The sequence below is a fragment of the Nicotiana tabacum genome, chromosome 13 (genome assembly GCF_000715075.1).
Source record: "Nicotiana tabacum cultivar K326 chromosome 13, ASM71507v2, whole genome shotgun sequence".
Lineage (NCBI taxonomy): Eukaryota > Viridiplantae > Streptophyta > Magnoliopsida > Solanales > Solanaceae > Nicotiana > Nicotiana tabacum.
In genome coordinates this window covers 130,160,707-130,184,091 of record NC_134092.1, presented here as the reverse complement: position 1 = coordinate 130,184,091, position 23,385 = coordinate 130,160,707, and the positions used below count along the sequence as shown (strand labels likewise).

Below are 23,385 nucleotides of genomic sequence, written 5' to 3'. Positions count from 1 at the left end.
CTTACCCCTATCTTATAAAGATAGACATGTTGTTTTCGATAGACCCTCGGCTCAAGGAACAATGTAGATTTTGAAAAATACGTTTGAGAAATACACTTACAAGTATCTTTCAAAAGTTTGGTCAAATACTAATTACTTCTCAAATATATTTTTTAAATTAATTAATAAAATACAAACTGCTTTTTATCAAAAGTACCTTCTAAAAAAAATACTTTTCAAAATAAGCTCATTTTAAAAGCTTGGCCAAACATGTTGTTACTATAGTTGTAGCTCTTGTTTGAGACTGCTAACAGAGTGTGTTTAGGTGTGATTTTTATATTGATCACTAGTGATTAATAATAAATATTAGTTACCAAAAAAAAAAAGGACAATTGATCTATGTCAATTTCATCACAATATTTGCTTGGCTAGCCTTTCAAAAGTAAATGCAGCAATTAAATTAAGCACGAGATAAAACTATTATATAAAAAGATACCATAATGATAAAATATATTATTTAATGATAAGAAATAACAAGATGAGAAAAAGAAGTAAGTTAATAATGAAATTATATCAAATCGATTGTTATATACTTTTTATTATTCGATGAATTTAATGATACAATACAATAAAATTTAAGTAATAATTATAATAAATATTATAGTTAAAATAACAATACCATACGATATAATAGCTAATAACCATCCAAACAAGAACTACTCTATTAGTGGAAAATAATTAAAAAAGATTTGCTAAAAAGAAAAAAAAAAAACACAATCCCCTTTCTTCCCGGGTTTGGGAATTTCATAGGTTTCAACCGTAAGCATATAGCGCGCGCCTCTTCTTGTTCTTCTTCTTCAATTGATCAAAAAATGCGAACCAGAAATAAGGCAAAACTACAGAATCAATCAACTGGTATGTTTCCTAACTCTTCAAAGAAAAAAAAAAACCAAGAATGCATAAAAATTCAATCTTTGATTCTTCTTTTTCACAATTGCAGCTTATTTCTCCTCTTGTTTAATACCCTTTATTGGACTATTTCTTCTTTATTTGCTAGTTGTCTTTAGGATTCAGTTTATTTACTGGTATGTTTTCCTTAACCACACTACATGTTACAAAAAACACAACCTGATTGCATAAAAATTCAATTTTTAGACTTTTTTTCCACACTTTTTTGCCTCTCTCGTCTTTCTTACAACCCCTTTTTAAGGTTCTTTCATGTTTATTTGCTAGTTATCTTTTTTTTTTTTTTTTTTTACTTATGTAACCCTTTATTGGTTTGGGTTATAGCTTGTAGAAAATGTAGTTTAAGTGAAAAGAGGCAGACCATCCTAGGCTTGTTTTTTTATTTTCAATTGATGGTATTTTTCCATGATAAGTAATTTCTCTTTGTCTGCCCCAAGTAGAGTCTTACTCTAAAATGTAACATTCATTTTTGAGAAAGGTAACATATTATTTAATCGTAGCACAAAGGTTGTGCTAAGGCCATAGATACATATATCAAAAACGAGCAAAACCACGACTATCTTCTAACTCCTACTACAGTGATCCTATGATATCTATCATTGAATCTACATCGTGTACAAAATCTTCCTTACACCAAAAGTGAAACAAAAATAAACAGTTCATCTTGATCCTCTGTAAGGAGTTGTGTCCTTCAAAACATCTACTGTTTCTTTCCATCCAAATTGTCCACCATATACATCCCGGGATAGTTTTCCACCACTTTTTTTGTTTGATCAGGTCTCTTGAGAAATTTCAGCAAGCAAGCATCTCCCCTATACTCCTGGGCATGGCCCATGACAGCCCTTTCATGTTCAAAAATAGTTGCCATAAAGCTGTAAGTTGAACTTGCAGTGTATAAATAAATGGCTACTACTTTCGGCCTCATTTCCACACATATAACACCTTAAGCACAATGGCATGCCTCTTCTCATTAGATTGTCTTGTGTTAGACAAGCATCCCTGGCTGCTAACCATACAAAGCATGCTACTTTTGTTGGTATTTTGGCTTGCCATATTGTTTTCCAACTCCATAATTGGGTTTGCTGACCTTGATTGTTGAGCCTTTTGTATGCTGAGTTTACTGTAAAAGAGCCACTCCTATGCCTCGTCCATTTCAACATATCCTCCTCCACTGTAGTCCCCTTGAACTGATCTAGAACATTCAGAAATTCAGTGAATCTAGGTAATTCCCAGTCATTTAGCTCTCTTCTAAAGTTGAATATCCATCCGTGTTGATCCCAACTGTCTTCCATCGTGGCTGCATTATTCAAACTCAAAACTTTCATGTCACTGAAAAGGTCTTTCAGAGGTCCATGTCCTAGCCAGTTATCATTCCAAAAAGATGTTTTCCTTCCATTTCCTACTACAATAGAAACATTCTCCACAAAAAGCGGCCAAATAGCCCTGATTGACCTCTATACACTAACACCATATGTTGTTGTCATTGCTCTAGGTATCCATTGTCCCTCTAATCCATATTTTTCAGTGATGACCTGTCGCCATAGAGTTTGATCTTCCCTGCCAAGCCTCCAAAGCCATTTCATGAGTAGACTTTTATTATGTAGTCTCAAGTTTCTTATGCGTAAGCCCCCAGATTTCTTGTTTTGCGTCAAAACATTCCAGTTTACCAAATGGTAACCTCCCTTCTCTTTATTTCCTTGCCAGATGAAATTCCTTCTCATAACATTGATCATTTTCTCTATTTTTGTAGGAATAGGAAAAAGGGACATCATGTATGTGGGAAGTGCATCTAAGACACTGTTAACAAAGTTACTCTGCCCTTAGGGATATGTACTGGCTTTTCCACTTGGCCAATCTTTTCTCACATCTTTCTAGCACCCCACTCCAAATATCTAACGACTTGTTTTTAGAACCCAATGGCATAGTAGGTTGTTGGAAGAGTTCCAACTGTGCATCGAAGAACACCTGCCAGCCTTTGTATATTAGTTACCTCATTTGCTGGAAAAATAAGGCTTTTCCTCCAATTGACATGTAGCCAGAGACTGCCTAAAAAATTGTTAGAATTAACTTGAGATGTCTTAGCTCATCTTCTTTTGCGTCACAAAATACCAAAGTATCGTCTGCATATAGTAGATGAGTTACCTGCATTCCACCTACAGTACTTGCCACCTTAAAACCAGTCATCCACCTATTGTTATTTGCTACCTTTATCATGTTATTTAGACCTTCCATTGCTATTAGGAACAAAAAAGGGGAGAGAGGGCCACCCTGTCTCAAACCTCTATGTGAAGGGAAGAAACCTTCTGGGGAACCATTGATGAGAACAGAGAAGTTGAGCTTATGCAGAAGAGCATCCATCTAATCCATTTTCTTCCCAAACCCATAGATTTCAGCATTTTGAGAAGAAAAACCCAGCTCACATGATCATATGCTTTCTCAATATCAAGTTTGCAAAGAATTCCAGGAGTCTTCATCTTTAGCCTTGAATCAACACATTCGTTAGCCACTAGTGCTGCATCCATTATCTGTCTCCCCTTTATGAAAGCCATCTGATGCCTATCTACTAGCTTGGAGATCACAGTTTTCAATCTCTTGGTCAAAACCTTAGAAATAATTTTGTACATAGACCCAATTAAGCTAATAGGCCTAAAATCTTTTAACTCTCGAGCTCCGGTCTTCTTTGGTATAAGGGCTATGAATGATGCATTAAAGCTCTTCTCAAAAAACTCCTGTGTATGAAAATTCCTCAAGGTTTGCATAACATCTTCCTTTACAATATCCCAGCAAGAAAGAAAAAAACCCATAGTATATCCGTCATGCCCAGGTGCCTTGTCTGAAGCACATAATTTAACTCCTGCACAAACTTCATCCTCTTCAAATGATCTTTGTAACCACTGCTTCTCACTCTCAGTTATACAAGGACAATCAGCCAAAACAAACTCTGGTCTCCATTCCTCTGTCTCAGTGTAAAGTTTTTGGTAGAAGAATGTAATTTCCCTTTTTAGTCTCTGGATTCTCCACTGTCACACCATTAACTTTCAGCTTCTCAATTGTGTTATTTCTCCTGTGTGCATTTGCCATCCTCTGAAAAATTTTTGTGTTCCTATCCCCTTGCTTGAGCCAAAGAATTCTAGATCTTTGTCTCCAAGCCATCTCCTCATTTTTTGCTATATCTTCCAGCTCCATGAACATGCTGGCCTTCTGCAAAAGCTCATCTTCAGATAGGTTTCTAGTTTCCTGTATAACATCAATTTCTACCATGGAACTTAGAAATTGAGTTTTTCTTACTTCAAAGTTAGCATGATTTGTACCATTCCACTCTTTTAGCTTTCCTTTCAGCATCCTCAATTTGCAGGCCAAAATATAATCAGGTATACCCTGTACCTCAAAAGAAAGCCACTACGTTTTCACCATGTCACTAAACCCTGCCACCCCGAGCCACCAATTCTCGAACTTGAAATAAGACTTATGATTCTCCTATTCTCCACATTCTAACAGTTAGGGAGCATGATCAGAAGAAACTCTGGGTAACAACGTTTGGGAAATATTCTTGAATTCATCATTCCATTCCGTAGAGAATAGGAACTTGTCTATCCTTGAAAAAGATTGCTGATTGTCACCCTTTGCCCAAGTAAAATTCCTCCGATAAGAGGAGGATCCACCATTTCCATGTCATTAATGAAATCAGAGAATTCTCTCATGGATCTTGTTATTCTCCTGCAATTTCTCCTCTCATTTACAAATCTAGTTGTGTTAAAATCTTCGCATCTTACCCAGGGACCATCAAAAAGTCCCCTAGTATCTGCAATTTCCATCCACATAAGTTGTCTTTCCACCCTGTTGCATGGTGCATATACCCTGTGAGATGCCATGAGAACTCATCTGTCACCGAGCTGAATCTACAAGTAATTGTGGATATTCCAGTGGTGATCACCTCTCCTCTCCATACTCTATTATCCCATAAAATAATAATTCCCCCACTTCTCCCATTTGATTGCAAGCAGCCAAACTCTACCCTTCTATTTGTCCATATTTGCTTGACTAATGGTTCAATATTTCCCTGTAACTTAGTTTCTTGAAAGCAGTAAATGTCTGCTTTCCACCTTTGTATCAAACTGTTCACTAACCTTCTCTTTTCCCTATTATTCAGTCCCCAAACATTCACGAGATAATTTTTATCTTCATGGTTCACCTTTGGAAATTGACCTCCCCCTTGCTCTTTTCCCCTCATCTTTATACATCACATTGAAAACCAATTTTTCTACTTCTTTTGCCCCCTTTTGTTTTGGAGTACCAAAGTTGGCAGTAGGAGTTTCTGTCATCTCCTCCTTCCTTCTGGCGTCTAGTTTCATAAAAAGAGATGGGGCCTCCCCTTCACAACCTTTGAACATTGCCCCATATTCCTTGCTCAGTCTCAATACATTCCTATGTGCCCATAAAGTTGCCTCCATTTCGGCTTCTTGGAATTGAACTTGAATTGGGTCAACATCTTCTATCTCCCTTGTATCTGCACCTCTATATTGAATTAGCTGTTGTTGATTTTGATTCTGATTATCAAGCATCAGAACCTCCCCCTCAATTTCCCCCTTTTGTGTGTCATGAATCGTGTGACTTCCATCATCTTCCAATTGAGATAATAACTATTGAGCAGCTGCTGATTTTTCATTTTGCTCTATCAAGTACACCTCTCTGTATGTTTACATGCTTCTATCTCAAGGAATAGAAAGTCTGGTCGCTCTATTTGCTTGGGTGAATTAATATCCCTATTCAGTTCCTCACTTATGACATCGGGCCCACAGTTTAGAAGTGCATAAGCTTGCTAGATTGGCCCCACGGCTGTCCATAATAGAACTCGGGCTTTTTGCATCAGCCAATTTTCTAGAATCTGCATCTTTTATTTTTTGTAAAAACTTTGGCTTCTCGTGAGCTTGGCCCGCCTTAGTATTTTCCTTAATCTCATTAGAACAATTCCCGCGCTCGATGGCACGTGGGCTACCACTATCAATTGTTGAATTAAATGGCCCTTTTACTGCGCACTGGTGCCTAGATCCCTCTTTTTTGAAAATAGGGCTTGTATCTATATCATCACAGAACTTAGGACGTACTTCCACTCCTGTATCTTCTTGAAGAACTTTCACGGTCGTCGGAATTTCACTCCACAATTGTAAGGAAAAAAAGCATTCCTCCTTCTTCTACTTCTACGACTCTAGGGATCTTTTCAGCCGGTCCCTTAACTTTGATACGAGCCCACCTCATGTGATTTCGCAACTGCGTCTCTTCCTCCGTCTCAATCCAGCCACCACATTTTTCTCCGATAGCTTTCATGATTTCTGGTGACCATAGATGTAACGGGAGTCCAAGAATCCTCACCCAAATCCAGTTGAATTTTGTTTCAGAAGGATAACAAGCTGCTGTCGGGGACCACCAGCTCAGCAATAGAGTAGCATTCTTCCATCTCCAGGTTTCCTCCATAGTCTGCTCTGCCATCCTTCTGGTGGGGAATTCGAAAGAAATTGTAGTCCATTCAGTTCATAGACTCCAACAACATTGCTCCACTTGTTGTTTACCCATCTCCGAACCTCTGTGCGTGAGGGGATTAAATCTAGTTCTCTCGAGAACTTGCCGACGATGCACCTGTTCAAAAGCCTTTTGTCCGTTGGCATTGAAGCAACGATTTTGATAGGGCTGCTTTCTGGTGGAATTAACCCGATGTTGGCATTCGATTCTGACCATTTGTTTGAACGTAGGGTATGAGCAAAATCATTATGTAATTTTGGAACCTCTGTTGCTCTTGTAAAGTGAAAGTTTCTGTGAATGAACCTTTCTATTTTAGAGGCTATCTCTCCCCACCCTGCATTTAATTCAACTTCAGGTAGAATAATAACTGCTCTGCTTTCCCCACGTACAGATACAATACTAATAAATCTCCCGTAATTGTTGTGTTTCTGTGAGCAATAAAAGTTGAATAAATGGTCCCTGGTCCTCCACCTATTTGATACCTTACCCCTTCTTTCAGAAGCTTTATGCAGTAAATTACACAACCACAAGAGAATTTTTCTGCTGAAAGTCCTTCTTCTCATCAGGTTTCTTGTGCGCTCAACCCATTCAAACCACGTTTCTCCATCCATATGCTTTTCAGTTATATCATAAGATTTGCCCCCCGCTGTAAAATATATTGTATTCTCCATAGTGAGGCTGAAAAAGGCTTACTGAAGAAAAGAATTTGGAGTCTGGCCGGAAAAATCCTCACCGGCGCGAGGAAAAGTAAAAGTGGTCGGAAGTTGGAGGTCGTTGTATGGGAGTGGTCGGACCAGCCTCGCGAAAAGGCTGTATGAAGGAAAAAAATCAGAGATCTGGCCTGGATTTGAGCCACGCGTCGGCGCGTGGATGAGGGCTCGCCGGAGCTCCGGCGCGTGTGGCAGCGCGTGAGCCGGTGAAATTTCTGGGGAAGTGGCGCGGCAGGCTTGTCTCTCGGTTGGTGGTGTTGAAATACTAAGATTCATGATTTTCATGCACCTCGGGAAGAGTGCCTGAGAGCATCCTTATTCAACTGGGAAGAGTGCCTGAGTTTCTTTCTAAAATGTAACATTCATGAAACTTTTCAAATGAGAAGGGTAGTCTTGGTGTAATTGGTAAAATTGCTGCCATGTGACTGGGAGGTCAGGGATTCAAGCCGGGAAAGCAACCTCTTTCAGAAATGCAGGGTAAGGCTGTGTACAATAGACCCTTGTGGTTCGGCCCTTCCCCATACCCCGCACATAGCGGGAGCTTAGTGCACCGGGCTGCCCCATGAAACTTTTCAAATGGCTAGTGATTGTTGAACACCGGAGAATATCAATATGGTTATAGATGGACTTTTGTTGTGTGGTAGTTAATTAGCTTCATTACAGTAATGCAATGAGGTTATGTTAATTTTTGTTTTCCATTTTGGACAGCAAATGAAGACTCTGTGAAGAACTATGGTGAGATGAAGAGCCGAAGCGGCTGCAAAGATAGAGCCAGTGACAATGGTTTGTTATGTTGCAATCATTCATTATTAATATCAACTTTAAGAACTCTTGATAAGTATTTTAAACATGCATTTACAATAACAGTAGAGTTTTGAGTTCTTGAGGGTCGAAACTACAGTAAGAATAACATGCTTGATTTCAGAAACTCTTGCAAACATATCTCGAGGTGCAGTGGGAAAACTTTTGAAACGAGTCAACAAGTCACGCAGCTCTCGGGGTCCAAAAACAGATGATAGTTACCTATGCAAACAAGATTCTACGGGGAAGGTTTGTTTCTTTCTTGCGCTATCGCTTCAGTTAGGCAATGTAGAGTGAAACACTTCCTTCAGCAAGAAGTATTTAACCCTTTTTGTTCGTAATGCTAAAAAATCATATATGTTTTTCCACGTCTTAGTGTTGATGATTTAGGCATGAAATGCATTTGAAAAATGTATTTTCTTAGTTGTTCTTTGTTTATATGTATAGCCAGAGAACAGATCAAGGGAGACAGAAAAGCATCTTACTGGCACTACAGTTGCAAGGGCTACATTAGATGCTGAATGTTGCACTAGAGATGTGTTACCAAATGTGCCATTGGAAGTGGAAAATGAAGGTGCAGATGTTCAGTATCAGAGGATCGAGAGGGAAGATGAACTTGATGGTATTGATTGGGAAGACGGTTCAGTTCATACTTTGAAGTCCGAAAGCAATATTAATGAAGATACAATCAATGGTGTGACTGTTGAGTTTGATGCTCTGCCTGATTCTAGTAAACAGAAAACAGTACGCCGAGCAACTGCAGAAGAAAAGGTGGTTTGAATATCACAGAGAAATATGAATGCCATGATCTAACAGTTTAGGCCCTTGTCGGACGTGCATCAATTATACTTTTCCCCCCTTAAATTGCAGGAATTGGCTGAGGTTGTGCATAAGGTTAACTTGCTTTGTTTACTAGCGAGGGGCAGGTTGGTAGATACTGCTTGCAATGATCCTCTTATCCAGGTTCTTTCTTATTCCTGTAGCATGATATTCTTCCCCAAATTGTCATCGATATTAGCATGTAAAATGTGGATGTGCTAAACCTCCTATCAACTATCTTATTGGATTGTTGTTTATTAACAAACTGAATGCACCCCTACCTACCCAGGCTCCAAGATAAAGAAATAGAAGATAAAGAGAACAGGAAAGGTTATTCCAGCTTTGGGGAATTGAGGAATTCTTGGTTAAGCAGCAGTATAATTCTCTATTAGGCAACTCGATATAGAGGGGATGGGGAAAATAATGAAACAGAAACGAGGGAGTGAGATGACGTTACTTTTTAGAAGTCGTGTCCGAAATTTTTTTTCACAAGTTTCTGAAATCATGGAGATTAGAATACACACACGTATTTTAAACTTAGAGAGACTTATGTTAGTTTTGGGGAGTATTTGAATGGGTGAGAAAATTAGAAATATGTGGAAAATTGTAGGAAAATCCTATTTGATCTCCAACTAGATTTGTCATCCTTCACCTTTGTTGCTGACTTGCTGTTATGGTTGTGATATGTGTTAAACTTCAAGTTTTGGAAATTTAAAATCTCTATATGACTCTTACTCAAAAAAAAAAAAGAAGAAGAATCTCTATATGATTCTCCAGCACATGATCATTGAAGACTTTATAGCTATAGATACATAGTCTTAGATAATTCCAGCTCTAATTATGTGTTTTTTTTGGGTATCTCGTTTATTTATGAAATTAAAATTTGACTTAACATGACTTTTCAGAAAAAAAAAAAAACATTGATCTTTGACTTAGCATGCTTTAGCCTCTTCTGTGTGCATGATATGGAAATGCTGGTGAATTTTTGGCCTTTTAAAGCATTCCCTCCAAGTACTGATACTTATGGGAGGAAAATAGTAAGATAGATTTTACTTATTTTGACAGGCTTCTTTACTTTCGCTGCTGCCAGCACATCTGTTGAAGTTAACAGATGTTCCAGAACTTACTGCAAAGGCTCTAACTCCTCTTGTCAGTTGGGTATGTGTTTTATGTTATCATCATAACTGCCCTTTGATATTACAAGTTTTGTTCCTTTATTTCACCTTTTACCACTGGTTGCAGTTCCACAGTCATTTCCGTGTTAGAGGTGCAAGTGATACAGAGAAGTCATTTCATTCAGCTTTGGCATCAACTCTTGAGTCTCAGGAAGGGACCTCAGAAGAAGTATGTTTTTGCATTATAAGTGTTTTCTCGTTTTCCTGTCCTTAGCCTAGCTTTTTCATAACATCATGTCTTTAAAAAAAAAAATTCCTTCAGATCTGATGTAATATCAGGGTTAATTGCAAAACTTTGGAACTTACCAATTTAAAAGCATAGTTAGAGGCTGTGCAGGCTTTTATGTCTTGATAGAAGAAACAGTGTTTAGTATATTGCCCATTGATCTGAGAAACATCCCTTTTTGTTTTTCATTATTACAGGTTGCTGCATTGTCTGTAGCACTGTTTAGGGCTTTGAATCTTACGACCAGGTAAGCTGCAATATTCCCTTTAAACTATGAAGTAAATTGTGCATAGCATTTAAACTCCAAAACTGTCTCCAGTCAGTTGAAGTATTGTTATTCCTTGTCTTCCCCAGTTGTATTAAGTGATTTTTGTTTCTCTTTTTCCCCACATATTTTTGGTTAGTTGCTAGAGCTATTGGATGGTGATGTTAACACATTTAGCAGTGAACTGTCTATTCTTGGAGTAAGGAAGTGCGTAAATATAACCTAGCTAAGTGCTGACAATTCAAATTCCCTGTGGCTTTTGACACATGTGGAAGTCCTTTTCTGCGCCACTTTTATTTTGGTAACAAGCGGCATGAGCTGGGAAGTTAGGTGACAATCTTGCACCGGAAACTTCCCTTTTCTACAGTTCCTTTAATGCATTTCGAACATGAAAACCCCCTGGTGACATACCAAAAAGGACAATCTAAGCTGCTTATTTTTTCTATGCTCAATCTTGCAAGCTTTGGGAACGCCCCAAAGCTTGCAAGTTTTTTATCTCATGAGAAATTACCTTAAAGATATGACGACATTCATTGCAGGTTCGTATCAATCTTGGATGTGGCTTCCTTGAAGCCTGAAATTGAGAAACTATATCCCTCTGGTCAATCCCCTAGCAAGGCTGGTAGCGGGATATTTAACTCTTCGACATTGATGGTGGCTGCACCAAAGTATTCTCCTCTCTCTCCTGCTAAATCTTTGGCTGATGGCAAGCATTACAATGACAAGTCTAGAGCAACTATTACAGATAAGTCTAATAAAAGAATGTCGCCATCAACATCAGATGCTCAGCGTGATGCTAATGATGAATGTATTATGAAGAGTGAGCGTCCAAAGAGAAAAGGGGATCTTGAATTTGAGATGCAGTTGGAAATGGCTCTTTCTTCCACCGCAGTTGAAATTGTTAGGAACACTATGGTCTCAGAACTGGCGGATGTGCAAAGTACTTCATCAAATGTATCACCATTCAAAAAGAAGAAAATTAAAGCAGAAGAGTGTTCGACTTCCTCTCATGGAATATCAACTGCTGTTGGATCTAGGAAAGTAGGGGCGCCTCTATACTGGGCAGAGGTCTATTGCAGTGGTGAGAATCTGACGGGGAAATGGGTGCATGTTGATGTTGTAAATGCAATTACCGATGGAGAGCAAAATGTGGAAGCTGCAGCTGCTGCATGCAAATTGCATTTACGATATGTTGTTGCTTTTGCTGGAAATGGAGCTAAAGATGTTACACGCAGGTTTCAATTTCTTGCTGCTTTGGTGTTCCAAATTTCATTGGCTTCTGTAGTTTCTCTTAGATTTGGTTTTGTTAATCATTGTTTTATATATAATCTTAGTCATGTTATCTGCAGCATGATGCTCCTCTTCATGCATTTATAATTTAAATTTCTAGATTTGACCTAATGTCTATGTTTTGTCCATCTTGATTTACTCCATGGTCTTATTACTATAAAATTACTTTTGTCATACCATCATAGTTTCACAGGCAGAATCTTAAAGAGTTGTTTCTTTCCCCTGTCATTTCCCCCTCATTTTATCCCTTCCCTACATAAACGACGTGCAAGCCATGAGGTCTGTGGTTTATAATTTGTTGCTCAATCATCATTGTCCTCATCATTTTGTTTATGATTCTAATTAGGACAAGTACACGTATTATTATTATTATTATTATCATCATTGTCAGTTCTAATGGTTGTCATGATTATTTATATATTTATGTATTTATTTTGTTCCAGTTTTATACTGAGATAGCACTTCAGTCGCATAAAGTAGTTAATGATTAAGCAAAATAATGAGGAATATTTTGGCGAAATTCTAGGGAAAGAAAAATAGGGCATCTAGGTTTCTGCTGCTGAACCTATACTCTTCCATTACCATCGTAGGTATTAAAAAAGAAGTGCGTGCCTCCTCACCACAGCAAAATTTGGTAATCAATTCAGAAGCTTTTAAATAAATTGGAAGAGTTGACTTATAAGAAACAACAATGACAACTATGCCTCAGTCCCAAACAGTAGGGGTCGGCAATTGACCTTTAAATCACTTTTAAAAAAGGGAGATTCTGTAAGAATTAAACTACATTGGTGGATGCATCTGTGTAATATGTCTTTCATTTTCTTGTCAGGTACTGTACAAAGTGGTACAAGATAGCATCTGAACGAGTCAACTCAATTTGGTGGGATGCAGTATTGGCACCATTAAAGGAGTTGGAGTCCGTGGCGACCAGTGATGTTGTTCATTTGAGACGGGAAACTTCTGATGAAAGCAAGAAAAGAGAAGTAGCACAATCAACAGGTATGCTGGATCTGCATGAACATAGCGAGAAAAATTGTGCAGAATTCTCAACAAGGAATTCTTTTACAGCAACCAGGAGCTCTCTCGAAGATATGGAGTTGGAAACTAGGGCACTGACTGAACCTCTTCCAACAAATCAACAGGTATAACAAACACAAATATTCACTAAAATTTGACTACGTTGCACTGATAGATTTGTTTTGAACTAATTTGCTCTGCAGGCTTACAGAAACCATCGGTTATACATAATTGAAAGATGGCTTAACAAGTATCAGATTCTTTACCCCAAAGGACCTGTATTAGGTTTTTGTTCTGGTCATCCAGTATACCCACGATCCTGTGTACAAACACTCAAAAGAAAGGAAAAATGGTTTCGTGAGGGGCTCCAAGTGAAAGCTAACGAGATCCCTGCAAAGGTTTTTGTCTACACATAAATCTTTTATTCACCTGCAATATGATTTTTGATTGTCCACAACTCTGCAAGTACCTTAATCTGCTTTGTTTTTACGGTCAGGTTCTGAAGCATTCTGGAAAGCAGAACAAAGAACAGGATGTTAAAGATGATGATTATGGCGAGGAAGATTGTGGAGGAACTGTTGCCCTCTATGGACAGTGGCAAACTGAACCACTGTTTCTTCCTCCTGCAGTAAATGGCATTGTACCTAAGGTGAAGCCTTCCAAGTGATAGAACTGTTGAGAAAGTTGATATTCATTTGGGATTGGACATTTTATGCTAATTTATAAGCATTATACTTCACGAGTGCACGCTTTAATAGGAATAGGTTATGAGTTGTTTTATGGCAGAAACAATGAGAGAATAGAGGACACAAAGGTTTTCTGATTGGGTGAGAGTAAGAAAGAAAGTAGGAGGTTGAATGGATTTTGCTTAGCACATTCTTTGACATGTTCCACGCCCATTATGTTTTGGTTTTAGGTTATTCTGGTGCTAAGTTACAAAAGTAGCTAATTGGGTTAATGATTTTACCTATTTCTTTTGAAGAAGGGACAGGGAGTAGCGGAAGGGTACATGCATATTCATGTTCCACCTTTAAAGCTTTGGTTGGAGAAGGGAAACAGAAATAATCTTTCTGCACTTGTTTGTCTTGGTGTAAAGTGAGTGATGCCGATGCCGACAATCGTGTTTCAGTTTTTACTGTCCTTTTTTTGGGGTAGGGTGAGCGGCATCTCTGAGTCCTGTCTTTTCCTTCTGACCTTCATGACATTTGCTGCAAGCAGTGGTTTTTGGTGATAGCAAAAGTAGTACAATTTTGTTCAGATGTGTGTGTTGGTGGGTATTGCACATTTGGCTAGGGCACGGCAACAAAATAAGATTAATATTTGTTTGGGCCGTGCTTAGGATAGAGTATTTACAGTTTTTTCCCATCCGAGAATCTTCATCTGCTCTAAGTGGGTGCAAGCTAGAGTCTTATGTTAGCTTAGTTGTTCAAAAGATTGTCTCTTTGCCCTTTGCATCTTCATCTTTTCAAAAGCCCAAATCTGCATTAGTCCTATTTCGGGTTCAAAGCCTCTTCACTAAAGACCTTTTTTATCCTTTCACAACATGATGTAAAGCTATGGATTTCTTTTGACTATAGCGTATAAACCTTGTTTTATCCATCTGGTTTATGAATCTCTCATATGGGCAATTTTCATTTTTCTGTCTTCTCCTTCTGTTTAAAAATATTTCTTTTGATATAAAGAGTTAGAGACAGAGGCATGTGCCTTATTCGAGTCGGACAGATTTAATGTCTGTCGTAGCTTCCATTGTCATCATTCCCTCTTCCTTTGCATTTCTCTCCCAACTGAGGTAATTTCTTTTTTCCCCTTACTTCTTGACCTTAATAAACATGATGAGAAACAACTTCAGGATCTACATGGATAAGTCATCATGCCGTATAAGAGAACAGATTTTGAAGAATTTCAATATTTTGTGTATATTTAAAGGAAATTTGTTAGCAACCTTAAAGTGTGTGTAATCAGTCCAAATTGTACATTTGCAATTTGAAACTTTGAAATCTCTTCTGCTAGAATGTTCAGTTAAACAGCTCTTAGTTGCATGTTATCTACATATGAAGAGTCGAAAAGTACAAGGGTTCAATCTGGAGAATAAGCTGTTCTGTTAAATTTTCCTCTTCAACTACACTCATTGACAACCTTCAACTTTTGGTTCTGGTTCATTTGTTGGCTTCTTGAGATAGTTTCATCGAGCAGTTGCTCAAGAATGTTATCAGTCCCTGTTCACACATTAGACATGCTACATTTATACATACACCGTTTTGCTTCTTTTCCTTTGTGTAGCAGATGGAATAATTGGTTACTAGATTTATCTCCTCAATATTTTGGTTTATTGGCCGATCTTGTCTCTATGGATGGTTTTGGCTAGGAAGTGACAGTTGGTATGTGGATTTTTTTCTAGAATGGGCGTGGTCAAGTGGATGTCTGGTCCGAGAAGTGCCTTCCACCGGGTACAGTCCACTTGAGATTGCCAAGGTTGGTTCCTGTTGCTAAAAGGCTAGAAATTGATTTTGCACCTGCTATGGTTGGATTTGAATTCCGGAATGGTCGATCTCTACCTGTATATGAGGGGATTGTGGTGTGTACGGAGTTCAAGGATGCAATTCTCGAGGTAAATAATTGCATAACTGGAATAAATTTCATTGCTTGCTTACATATTTTTGACGTCCTTTGTAATGGGGGACCAATCATGTTCTGGTAACTTCGCATTCTTCACCTCTTCTGAGTCCTCATTGTAAAATTGGTCATACTTAAGAAAGTACCTGGAATACTTATCCCGTATTGCAATCAGATAAATGATGCCAATTTTAGGTTGGCGGCTTTGCAAATTTAAGGAGGAAGGCAGAACGGAAAAATGAATGTAGGTGCTTTATGTTTCTTTGCAAGTATTTATCGCTTGTACCAAATGCTTTGAACAATCGTATTCTAGCACATTAGGTCACGGGTTTGAGCCTTGGAAGCATCTACTAATGCTTGCATTAAGGTAGGCTGACTATATCACACCCCTTAGGGTGTGGCCCTTCCTCGCAACATGCGTGAATGCGGATGCTTTGGGAAAATGCGGGATGCTTTGTGCACCGGGCTGCCTAAAAAAAAAGGTGTTCCAGCACATTCTTTATTCGTGTTTTGGTGTACATGGAGGTCAAAGTTCCTCGTGTCTCACTTTACTAGACGTATAGGACACCAACATATTTCTAATGTCTTCTCCTTTTCTTTTCAAGTTCTTGGTTGGTGGCGAAAGATAGAGAATAAAACAAATGTATGATAGGATCGCTCTTTTGTCCCTAGTGTGCAACAGTCAGTAGAGCTTATGGTTGGACTACCTTTCTTTTTTAGTACGGAACTGTACTTTGGGAAAATTCGATTTTATAAAAATATTTATTGCGTCTCTAATTCGTATTCTTTCCTCCCCATGCATGTTCAATATTTTCTTATCTTTGTTTATGCGGGTCTCCATGTCCATGCCAACTAAGTTTTCAATAAGGCCTATTTGACATAAATTTACCAAATAGACTTCTCTGAAGTTTTGGCGCGCGCGCACACACACACACTTGTCTCTGAAGTGCTTGAACGTTTTCTTTCTAACGCTATCAAACAATTCCAATTATTACTGTATTTGAAGCCATCCGGCAGAACTAATGTTGAATTTGTTGAGATGTTATCAGACATATGCAGAAGAAGAGGAGAGACGACAGGCCAAAGAGAGGAAGAGGTCCGAAGCTGAAGCTCTTTCTAGGTGGTATCAACTTCTTGCATCACTTATTACCCGACAGAGGCTACACAATTGCTACGTGGACGGGGCATCCTCACAATCAGCTGTCAATTTTGCAACATCCAATGATAAATCCTCCCTACTAGCTCGTGACGCTGAGGATACAAAAAAGACTCCTGAATACCAGCAAGAAAAATCTGAGATTGCGCAATCTGATAGTCCACCAACTGTGCTTGCAGAAGACCATGCGCACGTATTCGTAGTAGAAGATCAGACTGTTGATGAAGAAAGTTCAACAAGGACAAAACGTTGTCGTTGTGGGTTTTCGGTTCAATATGAGGAGCTGTAGAACTTCTGAATCTCTCTATTTCATCTCGTGCAAATCGCGTTGTGAGTAGAGGTTGATGTAAAATACTAATGTATGTATCATCAGAACATGACTTCTATGCTTATTTATTGCTTAGGGTGCCTATCCAAATTAAGAAAATGTCTAGTTTTCATCCTTTCTATTAGCTTTTCATCACCAGTTTCATCTGGCTTTTGTATCAAGCTTTATGTGTCTGCTGTAGTTCTGTAAATTGTGCTCTAGTTATCCTTTGGAAGTACACTATCCTGAAACAATTCAGCAGTTTGTATTTCCTATATTTACAGATGGTCCTACTCTCGAAGACAGTGCATATGCATTATTTGAGCGAAAATAGTATGGGCTAGCCAGTTTTCGGATTGATAGTTGAAAAATAGCTAGCATTTGTAGAGTCATTAAAAAATAGCTACTATTTTAGCTGAAACACAGAAAGTTCTAGCATAATATACTGGATTATGGAGCTTCTGCGTATAAATTTTGTAGCATATTATGTTGGAACTTCAGCACGTTATGCTGAAATTTTGTGTAAAAAAATTCAAACTCTAACATATTATGCTAGAATTTTTCCGGAATTTTAATGGTGTTTTTGCTTAGATTTTATCTTTACACAAAAAAGTGGCTAAATGTAGATTTTTTTTGAAATTGTGGCTATTTTTCCGTTACCAATTGTAAATTAGGCTATTTTTTTCCTATTATTTAAATGGTTTTTGCTCGTAGTGGTTGACTTTTTTCCAAGTATATTCAAACGCGATTTCAACTTTCAAAAACTCTTTTTCGATTTCAGTTTCAATTACTCATTTTTTTCAACTTCAGCCAAATGTTGTCCTTTTTTCATATCAGGCAGGATAAAATAAGAGAGACTTGGTTAAATACATTTTATATTCTTTTTTTTTATACCAAAATTGACCTTATGTGACCATTGGGATTGATTTATCCAAGAAAAGATTGAGAACTAAGTAGTAAGGGTGAAAAAGATGGAATGGCTTTGTGGTCCTTTACTTTTACCACAATAACCATGACAAGATTCTACAACTATACTAAAAGGAAACTTCGATAAAGGAGGAGGGTGAAGTAGACTGATGACTGTTGTAAGACTACTCAATAAATAATGAATATAGGCTTTGTTCACCTAGGCACGCATGAGCCTACACGGAGCGACATGGTCAGTGATGATTCATAACCGATCCCAACTGACTTGAAATAGAGTAGTGGTAGCTATTGTTGTTGTATACTCGTTCTTCCAAATTGTTGTCGAGAACCATGTTCTAAGTATATTGTGAGTCTGATTCTACCTTCAAAGGTTTCTTTTTAATAGTATACATTGTACAACTTTAGGAAAAAAACAGAAGAAATTGGAAGGAACACTTTATATTCTGATATTTTTTCTTCAAACTGACCCCACTCTCACAAATAATACATACAATACTTAAGCATGAGAGTAGTAAATTGCATATATATTTTTTTGAACATTACCCGTATGATTCAGTTCACCCATCTTTTTTCCATGGCTCTATGGTATTCTACAAAAAGGGCAGCCCAATGCACTAAGCTCCCGCTATGTACGGGGTTCAATTTGGAGAAGGGTCGAATCACAAGGATCTATTGTATGTTGCCTTACCCTGCATTTCTACAGGAGGCTGTTTCTTCTGCATGGCATTCTACAGAGAAATAAAAATGGTCCCAATTGTCCTTTAGATATACTCATGAGCGTTATTGATCTTTTAAGTTTGCCAAAAGAGAGCATATTAAACTCCGCCAATTATTTAACAAACTCTGATTATTCGATTTCAAGGGAAGTGTGAAAAAAAAGAAGAGAGAACTTAGCGAGAACTTGTATGTGGAGCTTCTTTTTTTCTTTAAAAAAAAAAAATAATAATTTATACAAATATATTAGTAACTAAGCACCCTGTCTAAGTAGCAATTTTTAAATTAAGAATAATTGAGCACCCACGGTCTAAAAATTCTAGTTCCGCTATTGCTACATAAGCGGCTAAATGAAGCCCAGTCTTGATTTGTCAAACCTCAACCCCCTTATTAGCTTCAAATAAAATGAGTGGTCCTGTAACAAACTAAGGGTAGCCGACTCTATTTCAATAGAACTGATCGATTATATTGAACATTAAACTGGAACTACAAAGCAAACACTAACTAAAGCAGGGAAGATTGCAACAGAACTAAGAAGAAAGGGGATGAGAAAGACTGATACTGAATTGGGGATGGGAAGATACCAGAAATGCCTTTGCACATAATTCACGATCGCCTACGGATAGTGTTACCATATACTATTTAACGAATACAAAGTGCCCTCAGCCTGGATACCAGAGTAACCTTTGTGAAGGCCTGGCCCAATTGCTTCTTCTCGGCCCAATATTAATTTGTGTGACATCCTTGTCAGTATCCATATTGGGCTAGGCTAAATTATTCATAACAGGTCCAACCCCATATCTTAACGTACAAATGTACCCTTAATACAGCCTTTGCTAGTTATGCAATTCTAGCTTAATACAGTACTCCTGGTGCTTCTAGAGGAGTTAGTATTATTTTACCACAGAAGGATGTGGTGCAGCACGTGAAGCTGCTCTTCCCTTGACTAAAGGTCTCGGATCGAGTCCTAGGTATGGAAAAATCCTTAGTAGGAAACGTTTCCCCCCAAGTGGGGCCATACGCGATGCGAATCCGAATATAATTGGATTTTGAGTATCAGCTACCGGGTGAAAAACCAAAAAAAAAAAGTTAGTAGTAGTATTATTTTTGGACCAACTGTTAAAAAATCAAGATTCCAAAACCAAGTGGGACCTCAAGCATCTTGGACAAAGACATTACTAATTCATAGTAGGAAAGTTGGAAGATAAAGAGATAATGTGTTGGACAGAGACTATCTAGTTTTGTAGTACATATGATGTTTTTGGTTCACAAAACATGTCACAAATTCACTTTCCAACTGTCTCCATTTATATATCATCCCCTTATCTCCTTTCTTTCACCTTCACCTCCATCACATGCTCACTTTACCAGTCACCATCAAACACTGCAATTTAATTTTTTCCTCAAAATAAGGTTCACTTGTACATTTTTTCATGACAACATACTATTCCCTCAACCTAATATTAGGTAAACCAACAACAACAACCACACAATATAATTATACAAGTAGGGTTTGGAAAGGGTAATGTATACGCAGATCTTATCCCTATCTGTGGTAGAGCGGCTAATATTAGGTAAACTAAGAATAAGAATGAGTCTAGTTCTACTGCCATGTTATAAAAAGGAAAAACTTATCCGGACAACAGCAGTTCATCCCTTAAGCAATGCAGGACACTTTAACAATTGTAGTAAGACATTTGAATGGCAGAAAATCAGTTGAAGAGAAAATGCACTCCGAATAACATATATACACGAGACTGAAATCCAGTATAATTTTACAAGTGGGGTCTGGGGAGGATAGAGTGTATGCAGACGTTACCCCTACCTTGTCAGGGTAGAGAGACTGTTTCTTGTAGACTCTCGGCTCAAGAAGCATTAAACAAGTTCATCCTCTTCTAACAATCTACATATTGCACAGATACAAGAACTACAAATCACCCACTACCTAAATAAGAAGAATAAAGACAACACAACAAAGTCCAATGAGCTAAGATTCCATTTTGTGCTGGCTGTGGCTTAACCTTCCTATCTACTACATGAATCTTGAAATAGCAAGTACACAATCTTCTAACAGTCTACATTGCATTGCATAGCTACAAGTTATATTGTACGGACTCTCCAAAATATTGTCGCACCTGTATTGGATCCCCAAAAATACACTACTTTTAGAGGATCTGACATGCACAGACAACATTTTCAGTCTTAGCAAATAGGCTACAAGAACAATACACAACTCACTGCAATTAAAACACTAGTTAACCAAGAAAAACTTCAGACTTAAAACAGTCATAAGATAGAGTCATCACCATCAACAAAGCCCACAAATTTTCAGCTTCATTCTAACACCATTCTGTGCTGGCTATAGCTTAACCATCCTATCTGCTATGAATCTTGAAACAACAAGCATTAAACAAGTACACCCTCATCTAAAATTCTACATTGCACAGCTACAGGAACTACACACAACTCATTCCAAATACAACATCAACCAAGAAAAACTTAAGACATAACACAGTAATAAGAGTCATCACCATCAACAAAGTCCACATATTTTCAGCTTCACTCAACACCATTTTGTGATCCGGCCCTTCCTCGGACCCCGCACATAGCGGGAGCTTCCCGCTATAGTGCGCCAGGCTGTACTTTACTCAACACCATTTTGTGCTGATTGTAGCTTAACTTTCCTAGGCCTACCTCTAGGCCTTCCAGTTTTAGAAACAGGATTAGCTAAGTTAATAGGAGCAACTGCTGGTTTTAATTTCTTGGGAGTAGGTGGTGCATTAGGATCTTTCTTTGGTCTACCTCTTGGTTTTGGAGCTGCAATTTCTGTATCTTGTGGCAATGTAGTTTTAGGCTTTGGTGGTCTTCCACGGCCACGTTTAGGAGGTACATTTGGACCAGGCTTAATGTAATTGTTTTTGAGAAAAATAAGTTCACCAGTTTGTTTCATTCTATCCAAATGGTAAGTTAGCAACTTTGAGTGAGTATCATTCAAGATTCCATACTTGGACTCAATGTAATTTGATATTGATGACTTGTTTGAGCCTTCTTTTTGTTGTAGTGCATCAAGTGCTTCATAAATCATCTGATAATAAAAAAAACAAAACCCAAAAATAAGTTCTAATTTTTTAAAATAAATACTACTCCAGATAATTGAAGGTAAGCCTGGGCATAAAAGTTGATGCATGTGAGCAGGAGGTTACGGCCTTTTGTAGAAATGGAAGGTAAGGCTCGGACCTCACGCATAGCTTAAAAAAAAAAAGCAAAAGCATTCTTGATGATCATGTGCTCATGTGGGAGCCATTAAAGCAGTAAAAAGCAAAACTTAAGAGCTAGACTAAAGTGGTACCTACAATTTGAAAAGCAAAAGATTTAAGAAAAAAAAATGTAGAAATTAAGTGAATTATTTACTGCACCAAAGTTACAATTTTGTTTAAAGAAAAAAAATTGCTTCTTACTTTTTTCTTTTCCCAAGTTGTTAAAGATTAAATCTTTCTTCTAAAACCAAGAAAAAAACTAAAGTTTCTCCAACAAATGCATGTTTATTCTAAAACTAAAGAAAGAAAACATGTGAAATAAGATATAAAAAGATCAAAATTTGCTTAAAAACCACAGAAAACAACTGAACTACTCAGACATAACATTACAAAGAGTGTATATATTAAAACACAAAAATGTTTTTTTTCCCTTCAAATTCTCCAAAGTTTAAATCTTTCTGAAATATGTGAAAAAGGGTCAAAATTTTGAGAAAAGATAGAACAGTAGAGGATGATTTGGTAACAAAAAATCAAGAAAATGAAGGTTGAAAATGAAAGAAATTAAGGGGTCAAAGTGGAATTATGGAAAGTTGCTAGTTTAGTTTACCTCAGGGTATTCAAGCTGTGTTTGAGCCTTGTTGACAAATTCAGTAGCCATTGAAACTTGCAGAGAGAGAGAGAGAGAATTTTAAGATGTCCCCGCAAAGAGATGGAGAGAGAGAGAGGAGAGTGTCAGCTTCAAAAGCACAGTAAAATAATAAGTATTGTGAATAGAGAGCTTATCCACAAAAAAATAAAATAAAAATAAAGCAGGAAAAAGAATATTCTTTTCTGAAGGAGAAGAGAGGCTTAAGATTCAGGTATAGGACTAAAAATCCAACGGTTATAAATCTTATTACAAGGTGTCACAAGGATAGATGACTTGGACCTCCTTTGTCTTTGTATCATTGAATCTTGTTGGGTTCTGCTGACTTTTGTCTGTCATAAGAGTTATGGTTTGTACAGTAATATCCCATTTTATAGCTCAATTTTCTTTTATGGGATCCTAAGGTAAATACCTGCTTTGAGAGGGTGTGAAGGTCGAGAATAAGATATAAGGCTAGTAGGTAATTAAGTATATTTTCTTTTTATATTCCTAGTACTTTTTTATACTTATAACTTGTGTTGGCCAAACTTCTTGAAGCCAATAATATTTTTTAATTAAAAAAATATTCCCTCTGTTTTAATTTAGATGTGCTAGTTTGACTCGGTACAGAGTTTAAGAAAAAAAAAAATTAAAACTTCTAGTCTTAAAAGCTTAAGGGGTAAAAATTTTGTGGGACCATGACATTTGTGTGATTACAAAAGCTTCTTATGAAGGGTAAAATGAAGAGTTTAAAATTGAATTATTTCCAAATTTAGAAATATGTCATTTAATTTGGAACAGACTAAAAAATAAAGTACATGATCTAATTTGAAACTGGAGGGAGTACTTTTTTTCAAAAAGAGTCTATTTATTTCTCCGGAGTAGGGGTAAGGTCTGCGTATGGGTACACCTGTGAGTGTTAATTGGATCATGTTACCCGATATCTCTAAGAATTTAAAAGCTAGATCCCATTATCTAGGAGGGTCCTGAAAATTAAAATCAAATCTCATCTTAAGAGCGA

General features: G+C 37.5%; 2 protein-coding genes across 3 annotated transcripts; one reads left to right on the top strand and one right to left on the bottom strand.

Annotated features, from left to right (window-relative positions):
• Positions 1-733: 733 nt before the first annotated feature.
• LOC107781198 (DNA repair protein RAD4-like) lies at positions 734-17,118 on the top strand. 2 transcript variants are annotated; one of them, XM_075228521.1, is made up of 15 exons: positions 735-894; positions 7,881-7,955; positions 8,098-8,222; positions 8,421-8,744; positions 8,844-8,936; positions 9,858-9,950; positions 10,035-10,136; positions 10,391-10,440; positions 10,998-11,693; positions 12,578-12,747; positions 12,817-12,890; positions 12,969-13,163; positions 13,262-13,414; positions 15,164-15,373; positions 16,428-17,118. In XM_075228521.1, the coding sequence occupies exons 1-15, from the start codon at positions 852-854 to the stop codon at positions 16,821-16,823; spliced, it is 2,799 nt and encodes a 932-aa protein (XP_075084622.1). In that variant the 5' UTR covers positions 735-851; the 3' UTR covers positions 16,824-17,118. The 2 variants fall into 2 exon arrangements, with proteins under 2 accessions (XP_075084621.1, XP_075084622.1); XM_075228520.1 differs by having other exon boundaries at positions 734-894; positions 12,578-12,890.
• A 3,619-nt stretch (positions 17,119-20,737) lies between these two features.
• On the bottom strand, positions 20,738-22,506 carry LOC107781199 (HMG-Y-related protein A). The gene is made up of 2 exons (XM_016601870.2): positions 22,347-22,506; positions 20,738-21,567 (listed from the first exon to the last, which is right to left on the bottom strand). The coding sequence occupies exons 1-2, from the start codon at positions 22,395-22,397 to the stop codon at positions 21,127-21,129; spliced, it is 492 nt and encodes a 163-aa protein (XP_016457356.1). The 5' UTR covers positions 22,398-22,506; the 3' UTR covers positions 20,738-21,126.
• Between the last annotated feature and the right edge of the window lie 879 nt (positions 22,507-23,385).

Excerpts from the sequence above, each read along its gene's own strand:
- LOC107781198 (XM_075228520.1), top strand. The coding sequence starts at position 852 with ATGCGAACCAGAAATAAGGCAAAACTACAGAATCAATCAACTG. Across the intron at positions 10,137-10,390 it reads AGGAAGGGACCTCAGAAGAA|GTTGCTGCATTGTCTGTAGC; the intron begins GTATGTTTTTGC and ends TCATTATTACAG. Across the intron at positions 11,694-12,577 it reads GCTAAAGATGTTACACGCAG|GTACTGTACAAAGTGGTACA; the intron begins GTTTCAATTTCT and ends TTTTCTTGTCAG.
- LOC107781199 (XM_016601870.2), bottom strand. The coding sequence starts at position 22,397 with ATGGCTACTGAATTTGTCAACAAGGCTCAAACACAGCTTGAATACCCT. Across the intron at positions 21,568-22,346 it reads CACAGCTTGAATACCCTGAG|ATGATTTATGAAGCACTTGA; the intron begins GTAAACTAAACT and ends TTTTATTATCAG.